At 38.4% G+C, this 14,895-nt stretch overlaps 1 protein-coding gene across 1 annotated transcript; it reads left to right on the top strand.

Annotated features, from left to right (window-relative positions):
- The first annotated feature begins 6,175 nt into the window (after positions 1-6,175).
- SMG8 (SMG8 nonsense mediated mRNA decay factor) lies at positions 6,176-10,737 on the top strand. The gene is made up of 4 exons (XM_060082521.1): positions 6,176-7,956; positions 8,522-8,667; positions 8,954-9,823; positions 10,235-10,737. Exons 1-4 carry the CDS (start codon positions 6,198-6,200, stop codon positions 10,430-10,432), a joined length of 2,973 nt encoding a protein of 990 aa, XP_059938504.1. The 5' UTR covers positions 6,176-6,197; the 3' UTR covers positions 10,433-10,737.
- The last annotated feature ends 4,158 nt before the right edge of the window (positions 10,738-14,895 follow it).

The raw sequence follows: 14,895 nt of genomic DNA, 5'->3' as shown, positions 1-14,895 counted from the left end.
CCCCAGTTTGTCAGACAAGTCTACTTAGCAGTAGACACTACTCTAGCTTCAGCCAGGACCCCTAATCACTAATGCAATAAATATCATGGAGGAAGAGGAACTCTCATTAGGGTAAGTGTGACTCTGAAGGCACAGGATTAGCTTTGATGCTGATACCTTCCGCTGCAGTTCCAAGAATAAGGATAGCAGCTCCTCATGGAGGGGAAACAAGGAGTGGCAGATTTTTGCTCAACTTTCTAGCCCGACAGGAAACAGCTACATAAGATGATATCCCTGAAATATCCCCTGGTTATCTCAGGCTAGAAAGATATTTTAGCAATTTCCCCAAAATGCCTATATTTCCTCAGATAAATATAGCTTTGAGATGCCAAATACAGTGTTGTGGAAAGTCACCAAACTGGGCAGACGTGGGGACAGTGTTCTTTTTATCATGAGACCCACATTTATATTTACATTTATGGATGCAACTTAAACAGATAATGGAAGTTAAGAAATATATCTGTTTCTGGGATTCCCTGGTGGCTCAGTGGTTAAGAATCCGCCTGCCAATGCAAGGGTCACGGTTTTGAGCCCTGGTCCGGGAAGATCCCACATTCCACGGAGCAACTAAGCCCATGTGCCACAACTACTGAGCCTGCGCTCTAGAGCCCGCGAGCCACAACTACTGAAGCCCGCGTGCCTAGAGCCCGTGCTCCGCAGCGAGAAGCCACACAGCGCAATGAAGAGTAGCCCCTGCTCGCCACAACTAGAGAAAGCCTGTGCACAGCAACGAAGACCCAATGCAGCCAAAAATAAATAAATTTATATATATATAAAAGAAATATATCTGTTTCTAATAAATTTTTTTAAACCTGCTACTATGTTTATATTAAGTGAAATTAAAGGGAATAATCACTGAGAATAAAGCCAGTGAGTATTTGTAAATATTTTCTAGGACATTTATAATGTTTATAATATTAATAAACCACTGTGTACTGTATCAGTTTATTTTAAATGATTTGATCATTCTTGTGAGATAAAGGTTCATTTTTTACAAAAAACTATAGAAATCCTATAGATAAACATTTGTAAAGCTGCTATTACCGTTGTACCTGTATTGAAGTGTGTTCTTACTTCTCTTGCTAATTTTATGACAGGTTTTATACTGTACCCATTTGAGAATCCTGTAACTGCTATGGCCTCATTAAATTGTTGCTGATCATATGCTTCCAGTGTTTATTTTGAGACTGAGCCTTTGGTCTTTCTCTTCTTTAACATTTTTTTACTAGAAATATTACACATACAGAAAAGTGCATAAAATATAAATATATAAATTAAATCATAAAACACTCATGTAAACACCAAAAAAGAGACATTTAAGTGCCTAGAAATCCTGCCTGTGTCCCTCCCTTATCCTAATACCTTTCCTTAAGAAGTAACTATGAAGGACTTCCCTGGTGGCACAGTGGTTAAGAATCCACCCGCCAACTCAGGGGACACGGGTTCGAGCCCTGGTCCGGGAAGACCCCACATGCTGTGGAGCAACTAAGCTCGTGTGCCACAACTACTGAGTCTGTGCTCTAGAACCCGTGAGCCACAACTACTGAGCTCACAACTACTGAAGCCTGCACGCCTAGAGCCCACCGCAATGAGAAGCCTGCGTAGACAAGGAAGAGTAGCCCCCGCTCGCCGCAACTAAAGAAAGCCCGTAAGCAGCAATGAAGACCTAATGCGGCCAAAAATTGAATAATTAATTAAAAAAAAAAAAACAGTAACTACTGATCTGCTTGCTTTTTTTTTGCTTTGCCCTCTAGTATGCACCCCTAAATGCTATGGTTTATTTTGCTCGCTTTTGAACTCTGCATAAATAGAATCATACATTATATATTCTTTTGTTTTTGGCTTCTTTCTACATTTAATCTACATTTAATCTACATTCTTAATCTACATTTAAGATTCAACCATATTACTGTGCAATGCTATAGATAATTTATTTTTGATGTATGAATATAGTTATTAATTGATTCTGTTGTCAATGGACATTAAGGTTGTTTCTAGTTTTTGGCTATCATGAGCTATGTATGCCATTTTGAACATTCTTGAACATGTACATTTATGCAAGAGTTACCTTAGTGTGTATATCTAGGAGTGGAACTTCTAGGTTATAAAGCGTGCCTATTTTCTAGATACTGTCAAACTGTTTTTCCAAGTGGTTGTACCAATCAATCTATGGTCCCTTCAGCAAAGTATGAGAGTTGTTACTCTTGTTTTCTTCTAGAGAGTCTTTTGGTTTTTTACATCTATTGGAGACACAGACCTACTAGAGAATGGACTTGAGGATACGGGGAGGGGGGAGGGGTAAGCTGGGACGAAGTGAGAGAGTAACATTGACATATATACACTACCAAATGTAAAATAGATAGCTAGTGGGAAGCAGCTGCATAGAGAGTCTTTTCAATTTGGTTTTTCAACATTTTGTTTACTTGGGAAATCTATACAAATGGATGCGGTTAATAGACACTATTTTTCCTGGCTTTGTAAGTCAAAGAACTGTTAAAATTATAGTAGCAAAGTCACATACTAAACAGCAAATAATCTACATGATGAGGATCACAATATAATTTATGCGGATAAACATGTACAATTTCTTATCTTAGTTGGCTTTTAGAAGAGAGATAGAATCTGGACATATAGAAGTAGAGAAGCAAACAAGTAAAAACCAAATAGACAAACAAAATTTTTATAAATACATTTGAAAGCCCACCTCTACTCCTTTCTAAATTCTTGTTAGTAAATAAGTGTTAATTGAGAAGAATTTATGGAAGCCCAACACAGCTTAATATATTAAAAACAGCATCGCCAGGACTTAGGGCCCCTCCCTTCCTTTGAGAATTAAATGATAATTCTTCCCCCTAACCACTTTTCTTGCGATATAATTGACATATAACGTTGTATTTGTTTAAGGTATACAACATAATGGTTTGATATATGTATCTATTGCAAACTGATTTCCACAATAAATTTAGTTAACATTGATCACCTTCTATAGTTATAATTTTTTTTCCTGTGGTGAGAACTTTTAAGATATATCTCTTAGCAACTTTCAAATATACAATGTTGTTAACTGTGTAGAGTCACCACGAAGTACCTTGCATCCCCAGAACTTATTTACCTTATAACTGGAAGTATGTACTTTTTGACCACCTTCATCCATTCCCCTCCTACCCATCATCCACCCCACTACCCCTCCCACCTCCTCATCTGACAACCACCAATTTGTTCTCTGTTTCTATGTTAGGTTTTTTTTGGTGAGATCATGCATAAATGAGATAATTCTTGGTAAGGACTTAGCACAGAGCCATACACAGAGTAACTAATCTGTTTGATTTTTATTGTGATCATTTTTTGACAAGTAAGAGCTCATTAAACACAAATTAATCTCATCTCTACTTTAAAGCCAGAGTATTTTTTAAGTAATAAATCTTAACTATTTGAACTTCCAGCCAGCTAAATCAAACATTGAATTAAGGCTTTCCACATTTATTCAAGGAATAATTTTTTTAATATTACAAATTGAAGAAAGTGTTCATTGTAGAAAAATTAGAAAATAGAGATATAAAAATAAGAGTATGTCCACCCAAAAACCTGCCTACAGACGTTTATAGGAGCTTTATTCATAATTTCCAAAACTTGCAAGCAATTAAGATGTCTTTCAGTAGGTGAATGGGTAAATAAACTGTGGTACATCCAGATAATGGAATATTATTCAGCACAAAAAAGAAATGAGCTAGCAAATCATAAAATACACGGAAGAAACTTAAATGCACATTACTAAGTGAAGGGAGCCAATCTGAAAAGGCTATGCACTGTATGTACCATTCCAACTATATGACATTCTGGTAAAGACAAAACTGTGGAGACAGTAAAAAGATCAGTGGTAGCCAGGGGTCTGGGGGAAGGGAGAAATGAATAGGTAGAATGCATAGGATTTTTAGCGCAGTGAAACTATTCTATATGACACGTTAATGGTGGATACATATCCAAACCCAGAATGCACAACACCAAGAATAAACCCTAATGTAAACTATGAATTTGGGAGTGATAATGATTTGTCAAAGTAGGTTCATAGATTGTAACAAATGTACCACTCTGAAGCCCAGTGTTGATAGTAAAGGGAGCTATGACTGTGTAGGGGCAAAAGGTATATGGAAACTCTGTACTTTGTGCTCAATCTTGCTATGACCCTAAAACTACTCTAAAAAAATCCATTTTTTAAAAAAGCAGGGAAAAGAGTAAAGAAAAAAATTAAACAAATCCTAACACGTTTTAAACATTTTAGTATATATTCTTCTGAGTTTGATAATTTTTTATTGTTGTTGTATTCCATAAACCTTTCAAAATCCCTGCCTTTTTTTCCAATGATATGGAGTCAAGAAAGAAATCTGTTCACCTTGCTTTGAAAGATGTTTTTAAAGTGATGCTTCTCAAACTATAAAGTGTGTACAAATCATTAGGATTTATTGAAATTCATGTTCTGATTAGTAGGTCTGGGGTGGCGACTAAGATTCTGCATTTCTAACAAGCTCCTTCTTTGGGCTGCAGACTACACCTTGTATAACAAGGTTCTAGAGCTTAAAGTGAAACAGTTTCCTACTTTTAGAAGAGTCATTTGACACTCTTTTTTGTGGAATTTTTTTATTCATTGAACTGCAAACTAACTGCTTCCAAGATGCTCGACATTGCTAATTATTAGAGAAATGCAAACCAAAACTACAATGAGGTTATCACCTCTCACCGGTCAGAATGGCCATCATCAAAAAGTCTACAAATAATAAATGCTACAGAGGATGTGGGGAAAAGGAAACACTCCTACATTGTTGGTCGAAATGTAAATTGGTGCAGCCGTTATGGAAAACATTATGGAGTTTCCTTAAAAAAAACTAAAAATAGAGTTACCATATGATCCAGCAATCCCACTCCTGGGCACATACCTGGAAAAGATGAAATCTCTAATTTGAAAAGATACATGCACCCCAATTGCACTATTTACAATCGCCAGGACATGAAAGCAACCTAAGTGTCCATCAACAGATGAATGGATAAAGAAGATGAGGCATATATATATATCATATATATGTGACATATATATGACATACACACACACACACATAATGGAATATTACTTGGCTATAAAAAAGAATAAAATATTGCCATTTGCAGCAACATGGATGGACCTAGAGATTATCATACTGAGTGAAGTAAGCCAGATAAAGACAAATATTATATCACTTATATGTGGGATCTAAAAAAAAAATACAAATGAACTTATTTACAAAACAGAAATAGACTCACAGACATAGAAAACAAACTTATGGTTACCAAAGGGGAAAAAGGAGGGGTGGTAAATTAGGAGTATGGGATTAACAGATACACAGCACTGTATATAAGATCGATAAATAACAAGGATTTACTGTATAGCACCGAGAACTATCTATACTCAATATCTTGTAATAAGCTATTACGGAAAAGCATCAGAAAAAATATGTATAACTGAATCACTTTGATGTACACCTGAAACTAACGCAACATTGTAAATCAACTATACTTCAATAAAAATAAAATAAAATCACTACTGGTAGTGAAAAGAAAGTTGGAGGTGAGATGAGTGGGTGGGTGAGTAGTTGTATGTCAGAAAGAAAATACAATGTAGAAAGGATTAAGAGGTTAAATGTGGTGAGGACAATAAACCTGTTGTAGATGCTCTATAAATATTTAACAAGAATTAAATCTAGCGTAGTGTGAATATAACTCCTTTTCAAAACCACTTACTTCTGCCTTTATCTTGCATGTAATTATTGTTATTTTAGAATTGTCACAAACACAGCTCTCCTTTTCACTAAAATGATTTTGTAACTTTTAACATTCATTAAACGTTTTGTCTATCAAGAAGAACAAACAAACAAAAAGCCCTAACTGCTTCTAAATGTCTTTCTGATATTTCAATTCCTACAGTCTCCGGTTAAGGAAAATCTTAAATCAGCTGTGCTGTAGGACTAGGTAAAACCTTGGTGGAAAACTATGACAGGAGAAGCGAGAGGCGGAACCTAAAGTGAGAGGAAAGCAGGAACTGAAGAAGCGGAGGAGGGATTTCAAACTTGGACGAGAGCCGGTTCTGTTTACCGGAGGGACCGGAAGAACGCTACAGTAGTCTCCGCACCATGGCGGGTCCTGTCAGTTTGAGAGAGCTTCTAATGGGCGCTTCAGCCTGGACAGGCTCTGAAAGTCCCGAGGGGTCCCCTACAGAGGGTGGTGGGGGCGCGGCTGGCGGACCGGAGCCTCCTTGGCGGGAGGATGAGATCTGCGTGGTGGGAATCTTCGGCAAGACGGCTCTGCGCCTGAATTCCGAGAAGTTTTCACTTGTGAACACCGTGTGCGACCGACAGGTTTTTCCCCTCTTTCGCCACCAGGATCCTGGAGACTCGGGGCCTGGAATCAGGACCGAGGCTGGGGTCATCGGGAAGGCTGGTGGAGCCGGGGACCCTGGCGCCGGGTCCGGGGATCCAGTTCGGGGAGGTGTAGCTGTCGCGGAAGGGAACCGAACTGAGCCAGGTTCCCAGGACTACAGCCTTCTGCAAGCCTATTACAACCAGGAAAGCAAAGTTCTGTATCTTCTTCTAACTTCCATCTGTGACAATTCCCAACTTCTCCGGGCTTGTCGGGCCCTTCAGAGCGGGGAAGCTGGAGGTGGCCTCCCTTTACCTCATGCAGAAGCGCACGAGTTCTGGAAGCATCAAGAGAAACTGCAGTGCCTCAGTCTCCTTTACCTTTTCTCCGTCTGTCACATCTTGCTTCTGGTCCATCCCACTTGTTCCTTTGACATCACTTACGATCGAGTATTCAGAGCCCTGGATGGACTGAGACAGAAGGTACTGCCCCTCCTCAAAACAGCCATTAAGGATTGTCCCGTTGGCAAAGACTGGAAGCTCAACTGCAGACCTTGCCCACCTAGACTCCTTTTCCTCTTTCAACTCAATGGAGCACTCAAGGTGGAACCCCCTCGGAACCAAGACCCAGCTCATCCAGAGAAGCCCAAGAAGCATTCTCCCAAAAGGAGACTGCAGCATGCCCTGGAAGACCAGATCTATAGAATCTTCCGGAAGAGTCGTGTCTTGACTAATCAGAGTATCAACTGCCTCTTTACTGTGCCTGCCAATCAGGCGTTTGTGTACATCGTTCCTGGAAGCCAGGAGGAGGACCCAGTAGGCATGTTGCTGGACCAACTTAGGAGTCATTGTACTGTGAAAGACCCTGAATCTTTGCTGGTCCCTGCACCCCTTTCTGGGTCCAGGCGATACCAGCTGATAAGGCAGCACAGCCGACAACAGCTTTCTTTCCACACTGACACTAGCAGTTCCAGTTCTTCCGGGCAGCTAGTGGATTTCACTCTTCGGGAATTCCTATGGCAGCATGTAGAGCTAGTACTAAGCAAGAAAGGTTTTGATGACAGTGTGGGCAGGAACCCACAGCCTTCCCATTTTGAACTTCCTACTTATCAGAAGTGGATCTCAGCAGCTTCAAAACTGTATGAAGTAGCTATCGATGGGAAAGAGGAGGAGCCGGGCTCTCCCACTGGGGAGCTAACGTCTAAGATTTTAAGCAGTATTAAAGTCTTGGAAGGGTTTTTGGATATTGACACAAAATTCTCAGAGAACCGGTGCCAAAAAGCTTTACCGATGGCCCATAGTGCCTACCAGTCAAATTTGCCTCATAATTACACAATGACTGTCCATAAGAATCAGCTTGCCCAGGCTCTTCGAGTGTACAGTCAACATGCTAGGGGTCCAGCCTTTCACAAGTATGCCATGCAGTTACACGAGGACTGCTACAAGTTTTGGAGCAATGGCCATCAGCTCTGTGAGGAGAGGAGTTTAACTGATCAACACTGTGTACATAAATTTCACTCCTTACCTAAATCAGGTGGCTAAAATTTTCTCAGTATTTTGAAATCAAAACTTTGAGCTGTGTTTTTATTCTTGTTTTAAGAGAGTTTGTTCATTATGTATTGACATTTTAAAAAGAGGGCCCTGCAGAAATTTAGGTACATCAGATTTAAGTTTTTTCTCCTGCTGTAAAAAGAAAAATCAGCTATGACTACTAATTATGTTCTTGTATTTAAAGAATGAACCCTAGGGGATTAGTAAATGAGAACTATTAAATAATACAAAGTTTCAGGAATTTCATATTAACATTTTTACCTTTTGTTTAACTGAAATGAATATAATGAAATGTATGGGCACTATGATGATGATAAAATTTACTTAGAGACCCTAAAAGTTTAGATTAAAAATATGTATTATGTCATGTATTTTCACTTGCTTCCTCTGTTAGGTGTGTTTAGTCAAGTTTTTGTGTTTTGGGTGGTTTTTCCCTTCTCATTTCCAAAGAACTGGTTGGAGAAATTTTGGGGTTAAGGTGCAATTGAATGCAATATAAATTTGGGTCTGCATTGTGTGTAAAATTAATAGTGACTTATATTTTCCAGGAGAAAAACCAGAGCCTGATAGAAATCCTCCTGTGCTGTATCACAATAGCCGAGCTCGATCCACTGGTGCCTGTAACTGTGGAAGGAAACAGGCACCTCGAGATGATCCCTTTGATATCAAGGCAGCTAACTATGACTTTTATCAGGTAGACTCTACATTTTTTTCCTCCTCTTCTCTCTCTCTCTCTCTCTCTCTCTTTTTTTTTTTTTTTTTGCTAACGACCATCTGAGTAAAAATATATTTTTTCAGAAGCAAAATATCTAGATAAGCAAATGTGACTTGCAGTGTGATATCTAACAAGGGAAATCTCTTTATATATACTTATTTGCTTACCTATTAACTGTTGATCTTGCTTTTTAATGTGAAGCATGTGTTGTTTTCAGTGAAAGTTTCACAGGATTAGTTTGTTTGTTTTTTTCCTTCCTCCATAGCTTCTGGAAGAAAAATGTTGTGGAAAATTGGATCACATCAATTTCCCAGTATTTGAACCAAGTACTCCAGATCCTGCTCCTGCCAAAAACGAATCATCTCCTGCCCCTCCAGATGCAGATGCTGATAAACTTAAAGAAAAAGAACCTCAAACCCAAGGAGAGAGCACAAGCCTGAGTTTAGCTTTGAGCTTAGGCCAATCCACAGATAGTTTAGGTACCTATCCAGCTGATCCACAAGTAGGAGATAATCCAGAAGTTCATGGTCAAGGAGAAGTAAAAACTGAGAAGAGACCAAACTTGGTTGATCGGCAGGCATCCACAGTTGAATATCTCCCAGGCATGCTACACTCAAATTGCCCCAAAGGTCTCCTACCCAAATTCTCCAGCTGGTCCTTGATTAAACTAGGCCCTGCTAAGTCTTATAACTTTCATACTGGTTTGGACCAACAGGGCTTCATTCCAGGAACAAACTATCTTATGCCTTGGGACATTGTCATCAGGACTAGGGCTGAAGATGAAGGAGACTTAGACACAAATTCTTGGCCTGCTCCAAATAAAGCTATTCCTGGAAAGAGAAGTGCAGTTGTAATGGGAAGAGGAAGACGGCGAGATGACATAGCGCGAGCATTTGTGGGCTTTGAATATGAAGACTCTCGAGGACGAAGATTTATGTGCTCAGGACCTGACAAAGTAATGAAAGTAATGGGAAGTGGGCCCAAGGAATCAGCTTTAAAAGCCCTGAATAGTGATATGCCCTTATATATTCTGTCATCATCTCAGGGTAGGGGGCTAAAACCACATTATGCTCAACTTATGAGGCTTTTTGTTGTGGTTCCTGATGCTCCTTTGCAGATAATACTAATGCCTCAGGTAAGAAATATAACCCTTTTTGTCCTCAGACAAACAAAAAATGCCGATGCTTGTTTTGATTATATGAAAAAAGTACAGGGTATCAGACTAATTAAACAGGTCTTAATTTTAAATATCTCTTATACCTAATATTCTGTTTCTTGAAAAACATATTGTAGGTGTGTTAATCAGTTCACACCATCAATTCACGTCATCTGGTTAGAGGCAGAACTTGGAGTTAAAAATCTGTAGAAAAGCAGGATAATATTTGAGATTATTTAATGTAATATCAGATATGATTGGAGTTAAGAATGTACACATTACCTGCTTAATCTTATGTGCTCTGTGAACTTATCCTTTGTTTAGGCACTTATCTTTCAGGTGTTTCTTATTGAAATATATTAAAGTAATCATATAACCTGTGTTTTTCAGGTTCAGCCAGGCCCACCACCATGTCCAGTATTCTACCCAGAAAAACAAGAAATCACTCTCCCACCTGATGGCCTCTGGGTTTTGAGATTCCCATATGCCTACGTGACTGAGAGAGGACCTTGTTTCCCTACAAAGGAAAATGTGCAGTTGATGAGTTACAAGGTGCTCCGTGGGGTTCTTAAAGCAGTAACACAATAAGTGTTTTCCAGCCAGTACAGTCCTAAACTGGAGCTGATTTTTGGTTTTGGTGTGTATGGGGTGTTTTTTGGTGTGTGATACTGTGTTTTCTTGAACACAAAATGTGTTTTGGTTACAGGAGTTCAGTATTTGGACAGTAATTGTTCCACTATTTCATGATATTGTTGATACTTATTGTAAATGGGGGTACAACTTCCTAATAAACATTGTTTATTCTAGAAAAGGACATGAAGTACATGGTTGATACCTCTACTTTCTCTTTGTTTCTGTTTCACTGTCCATAATAAAACATATTTCTATTATAACTGAATGTTGCATTATCATGTTGAGCCCAAGCTTTGTTATTGCTAAAATGTTTTAGCTGGGATTTTCCTTAAAATGCTGCTCCTGAAATTATCTTCAAATCAAGATGATCCAGGGCTTCCCTGGTGGCACAGTGGTTAAGAATCTGCCTGCCAACGCAGGGGACACAGGTTTGAGCCCTGGTCCGGAAAGATCCCACATGCTGCAGAGCAACTAAGCCCATGCGCCACAACTACTGAGCCTGAGCTCTAGAGCTCACAAGCCACAACTACTGAAACCAGCACGCCTAGAGCCCGTGCTCTGCAACAAGAGAAGCCACCGCAATGAGAAGCCCATGCACCGCAATGAAGAGTAGCCCCTGTTCACCGCAACTAGAGAAAGCCCGCACACAGCAACAAAGGCCCAACGCAGCCAAAAAATAAATAAATTTTAAGAAAAGAAAAGGGAGAGAGAGAGAGAGGCAGAAACCACAGTATCTTTAAAAAAAAAAAAACCAAGATGATCCAGTAGGTTATCTGGTAATTGTATGAGGACTTAATTGCAAAAAAATGTCCTACTGTTTGGCTCACCGTTCTGGTACCTGAGTTACATTGTTTTGTTCTCACCATTTTACTCTTGGACTGATGAGATACCATATTTTAAATGAATGCTCTCTAAACTAAAAATTACTTATCTAGGATATTAGTACACACTTTATTCTTTGAAAATTGCTATACTATGAAACAATTTGCTAAGTGATACAAATTTTATCAATTCATATCGATGTTAACGTTCACCAGCATCAACATGGTGACACTGATATATCACTAATTAGCTAAGTGTGCAAAATAAGTTAATATGCCAGAATTCTAGTGTAACTGATTATATTTTCCTGGGCACATTGATTTTGAAATGCTGAGCAAATAGAATTGGACATTTTAGTTGCAATATATATGAAATGTAGTATTTGTTTTATTTATTTATTTATTTATGGCTGCATTGGGTCTTCGTTGCTGCACGCAGGCTTTCTCTAGTTGCAGCGAGCGGGGGCTACTCTTCACTGTGGTGCGCGGGCTTCTCATTGCGATGGCTTCTCTTGTTCTGAGCACGGGCTCTAGGCACGTGGGTTCAGTAGTTGTGGCGCACGGGCTTAGTTGCTCCACAGCATGTAGGATCTTCCCGGACCAGAGCTCAAACCTGTGTCCCCTGCATTGACAGGTGGATTCTTAACCACTGTGCCACCAGGGAAGTCCCATGAAATGTAGTATTTGTTTAACACATCTTGCTACCAGCTTAAAACAGTTACTTAGGTTTTGATTTTTAAATCTATATAGAGAAACACATAACTGGCAGCCAATTTAAAACTGTAATTTAATTAGGTGTATTTTTATGCCTACTTTACTGTAGTTTAATTAGGAAGAGAATCTGAGCCAATATGAAAATTAGTCTATATTCTTCTTTCATCTCAGCCTTATTTTTCATCCTTTTCCTTTATATCTTTCATTCCTTTTATATCAGTTTTAAAAATCACAATTACTTTTGTATTAAGCATAGTCGTTGGTAGTTGCATTTGGGAAATATAGCTAGATTGTTCCATAGGACATATACTAATAGTTGTATTGTTTTTTAATAGCCTCTAAGACTTGACTAACAGGTTGTGTAAACTTGTAGGTCAAAGGAACTATAAGAAAGTAGTTTATGAGAACAAATAGATCTCAGAAGAGCAAACCTGTATCTTTTTTTCTTTATTTCCTTTTTGATGTCATTCTACATGGAACAACTTTACATTACTGCTTAAATTAGTAAGTAATTTTCCTTGATTATATTTGGTTACAGAAGCCACCTTAATTTGAATTTCTATAGCATTTTTAAATGCAAAACTTTTTTTTAAAGTATTTACAGTGTTGTGTTAGTTCCTGGCATACAGCAAAGTGATTCAGTTATACGTATATATATACATATTCTTTTTATTTTAATATACCTTTGTAGCTTATTCATTTTGTGCATAATATTTTGTTCCATTTATTTGTTTGTTTGTTTATTATTTGGCTGCGCTGGGCTGTGTTGTGGTGTGCGGGCTCCAGAGTGCACAGGCTCAGTAGTTGTGGTGCACAGGCTTAGTTGCCCAGCAACATGTGGGATCTTAGTTCCCGGACCGGGGTCAAATCCGCGTCCCCTGCATTGGAAGGTGGATTCTTAACCACTGGACCACCAGGAAAGTCCCTATATATACATATTCTTTTTCACATTCTTTTCCATTATGGTTTATTACAGGATATTGAATATAGTTCCCGGTGCTATACAGTAGGACCTTGTTTGTCTTTTTTTTTTATTGGCCGCGCCGTGCGGCTTGTGGGATCTTACTTAGTTCCCCAACTAGGGGTGGAACCTGGGCCCTCAGCAGTGAAAGCGCAGAGTCCTAACCACTGGACTGCCAAGCAAGTCCCTAACATTTTATATATAATAGTTTGTATCTGCTAATACCAAATTCCTAATTTATTCCTCCCCCACCCCCTTTCCCCTTTGTTACCCATAAGTTTGTTTTCTATGTCTGTGAGTCTGTTTCTGTTTTGTAAATAAGTTCATTTGTGTCATATGTTGGATTTTACATGCAAGATATCATATGGTATTTGTCTTTCTCTTTCTGACTTACTTCATTTAGTAAATACAAAATTTGTATGCTATTTGTACTTATAACTTGCTTAAGACACAATTGCAGCACTTCTTCATGCTTGTTTTTATCCATAAATAAGTTTACAGGGTGTCACATTAGAGAAATGTGGACTATGCAAGTCTGTATTGCTTACTACCTTTCTCTTTAGTCCTACAAACCTTATTTCAGCAAACTTCAAAAGTGCTGGTTTTTTAAAAGAAATTATATTTCTTCTGTAGCAGCATTTGCATTGTCCTTTGCTTAGTAGATTTTTTTTGAAATGTAAGAAAATGTTTCAAATTGATTCTTTTTTAAGAATCACTAGGACAGAGGGGCATCCTTTGGCTTATTGGTAAGTCTTTTGATGTGTCCTTGAAGAGTTGTATAGAATTAAAAACTTTTAGGAACTAAATCGTATTTTATTCAAGAGTGCTAACTATTTAAAGGACTACTATGATAAACCTTATAAAGTAAATTACATTAATCTAATTTTTTAATGGTTTCATACGTTGGTTTACTTAAAATTAAGGCTCCCTTGCACTACTTAAACAGTGAGTTTGTTTCTTAGTTTAAATTAAAAATTAAAAAAGACTTTAGAGGAACAGGAAAAAAATGAGAAAAATGGAACTAGAGAAGCCTGATTTATAAAAATAATAATAGCTACCGTGTACTGAATGGCACACAATAATAATAGCTATTTCTTGAATATCCTCTTGTTAGGTAATTTAGTAAGCATTTTGCATACATTGCCTCTAATCCTCAAAGCACTGCAAGATAGATATCATCCATGTTATCAGGAAATTAAAGCTTGAAGTGATTAAATAATTTGTCCCAGGTCACATAGCTAGGAAGTAGCAAAGTCAGAATTTAAATTGAGGACTCTGATTTCAAAGCTGTACTCTTCCTATGTTCTGCCTTCATAGAAAATATAAAAATAAAACCTGCGTGTCAGTTTCTCCAACTGAATATTTTGCTTCTGGTCTTAAGACTTGTGAATGGGTGAGTTTTGGTTTTTTTTTTTAAGATTTATTATTTACTTATTTACTTTATTTTTTTTTTGGCTGTGTTGGATCTTAGTTGTGGCATGTGGGATCTTTGTTGAGGCATGTGGTATCTTTTGTTGCGGCATGTGGGTTTTTTCTCTCTCTGTAGTTGTGGTGCGTGCGTTCCAGGGCCCATGGGCTCTGTAGTTTGTGGCATGTGGGCTCTAGTTGAGGCGCATGAACTCAGTAGTTGGGGCACGCGGCTTAGTTGCCCCGCGTGGGATCTTAGTTCCCTGACCAGGGATCAAACCCACGTCCCCTGCATTGTAAGGCAGAGTCTTTACCACTGGACCACCAGGGAAGTCCCCTGGGTGAGTTTTTAATGTCAGAAAAATGAGGTATGGTACCCTTCAGACATCTTAATTTCTTTTAAGAGCGTAAATCTTGATTCTCTCTAAAACTGTTGAACCTTATATTCTTACACCCTCTCTTGTTCCATATTATCTTCTGTATAAAATAGTACTATAGTAGACTGAAGCCAAAAA

Source organism: Mesoplodon densirostris, chromosome 18 (assembly GCF_025265405.1).
Source record: "Mesoplodon densirostris isolate mMesDen1 chromosome 18, mMesDen1 primary haplotype, whole genome shotgun sequence".
NCBI classification, from domain to species: domain Eukaryota; kingdom Metazoa; phylum Chordata; class Mammalia; order Artiodactyla; family Ziphiidae; genus Mesoplodon; species Mesoplodon densirostris.
This window is presented reverse-complemented; position numbering and strand designations above follow the sequence as displayed.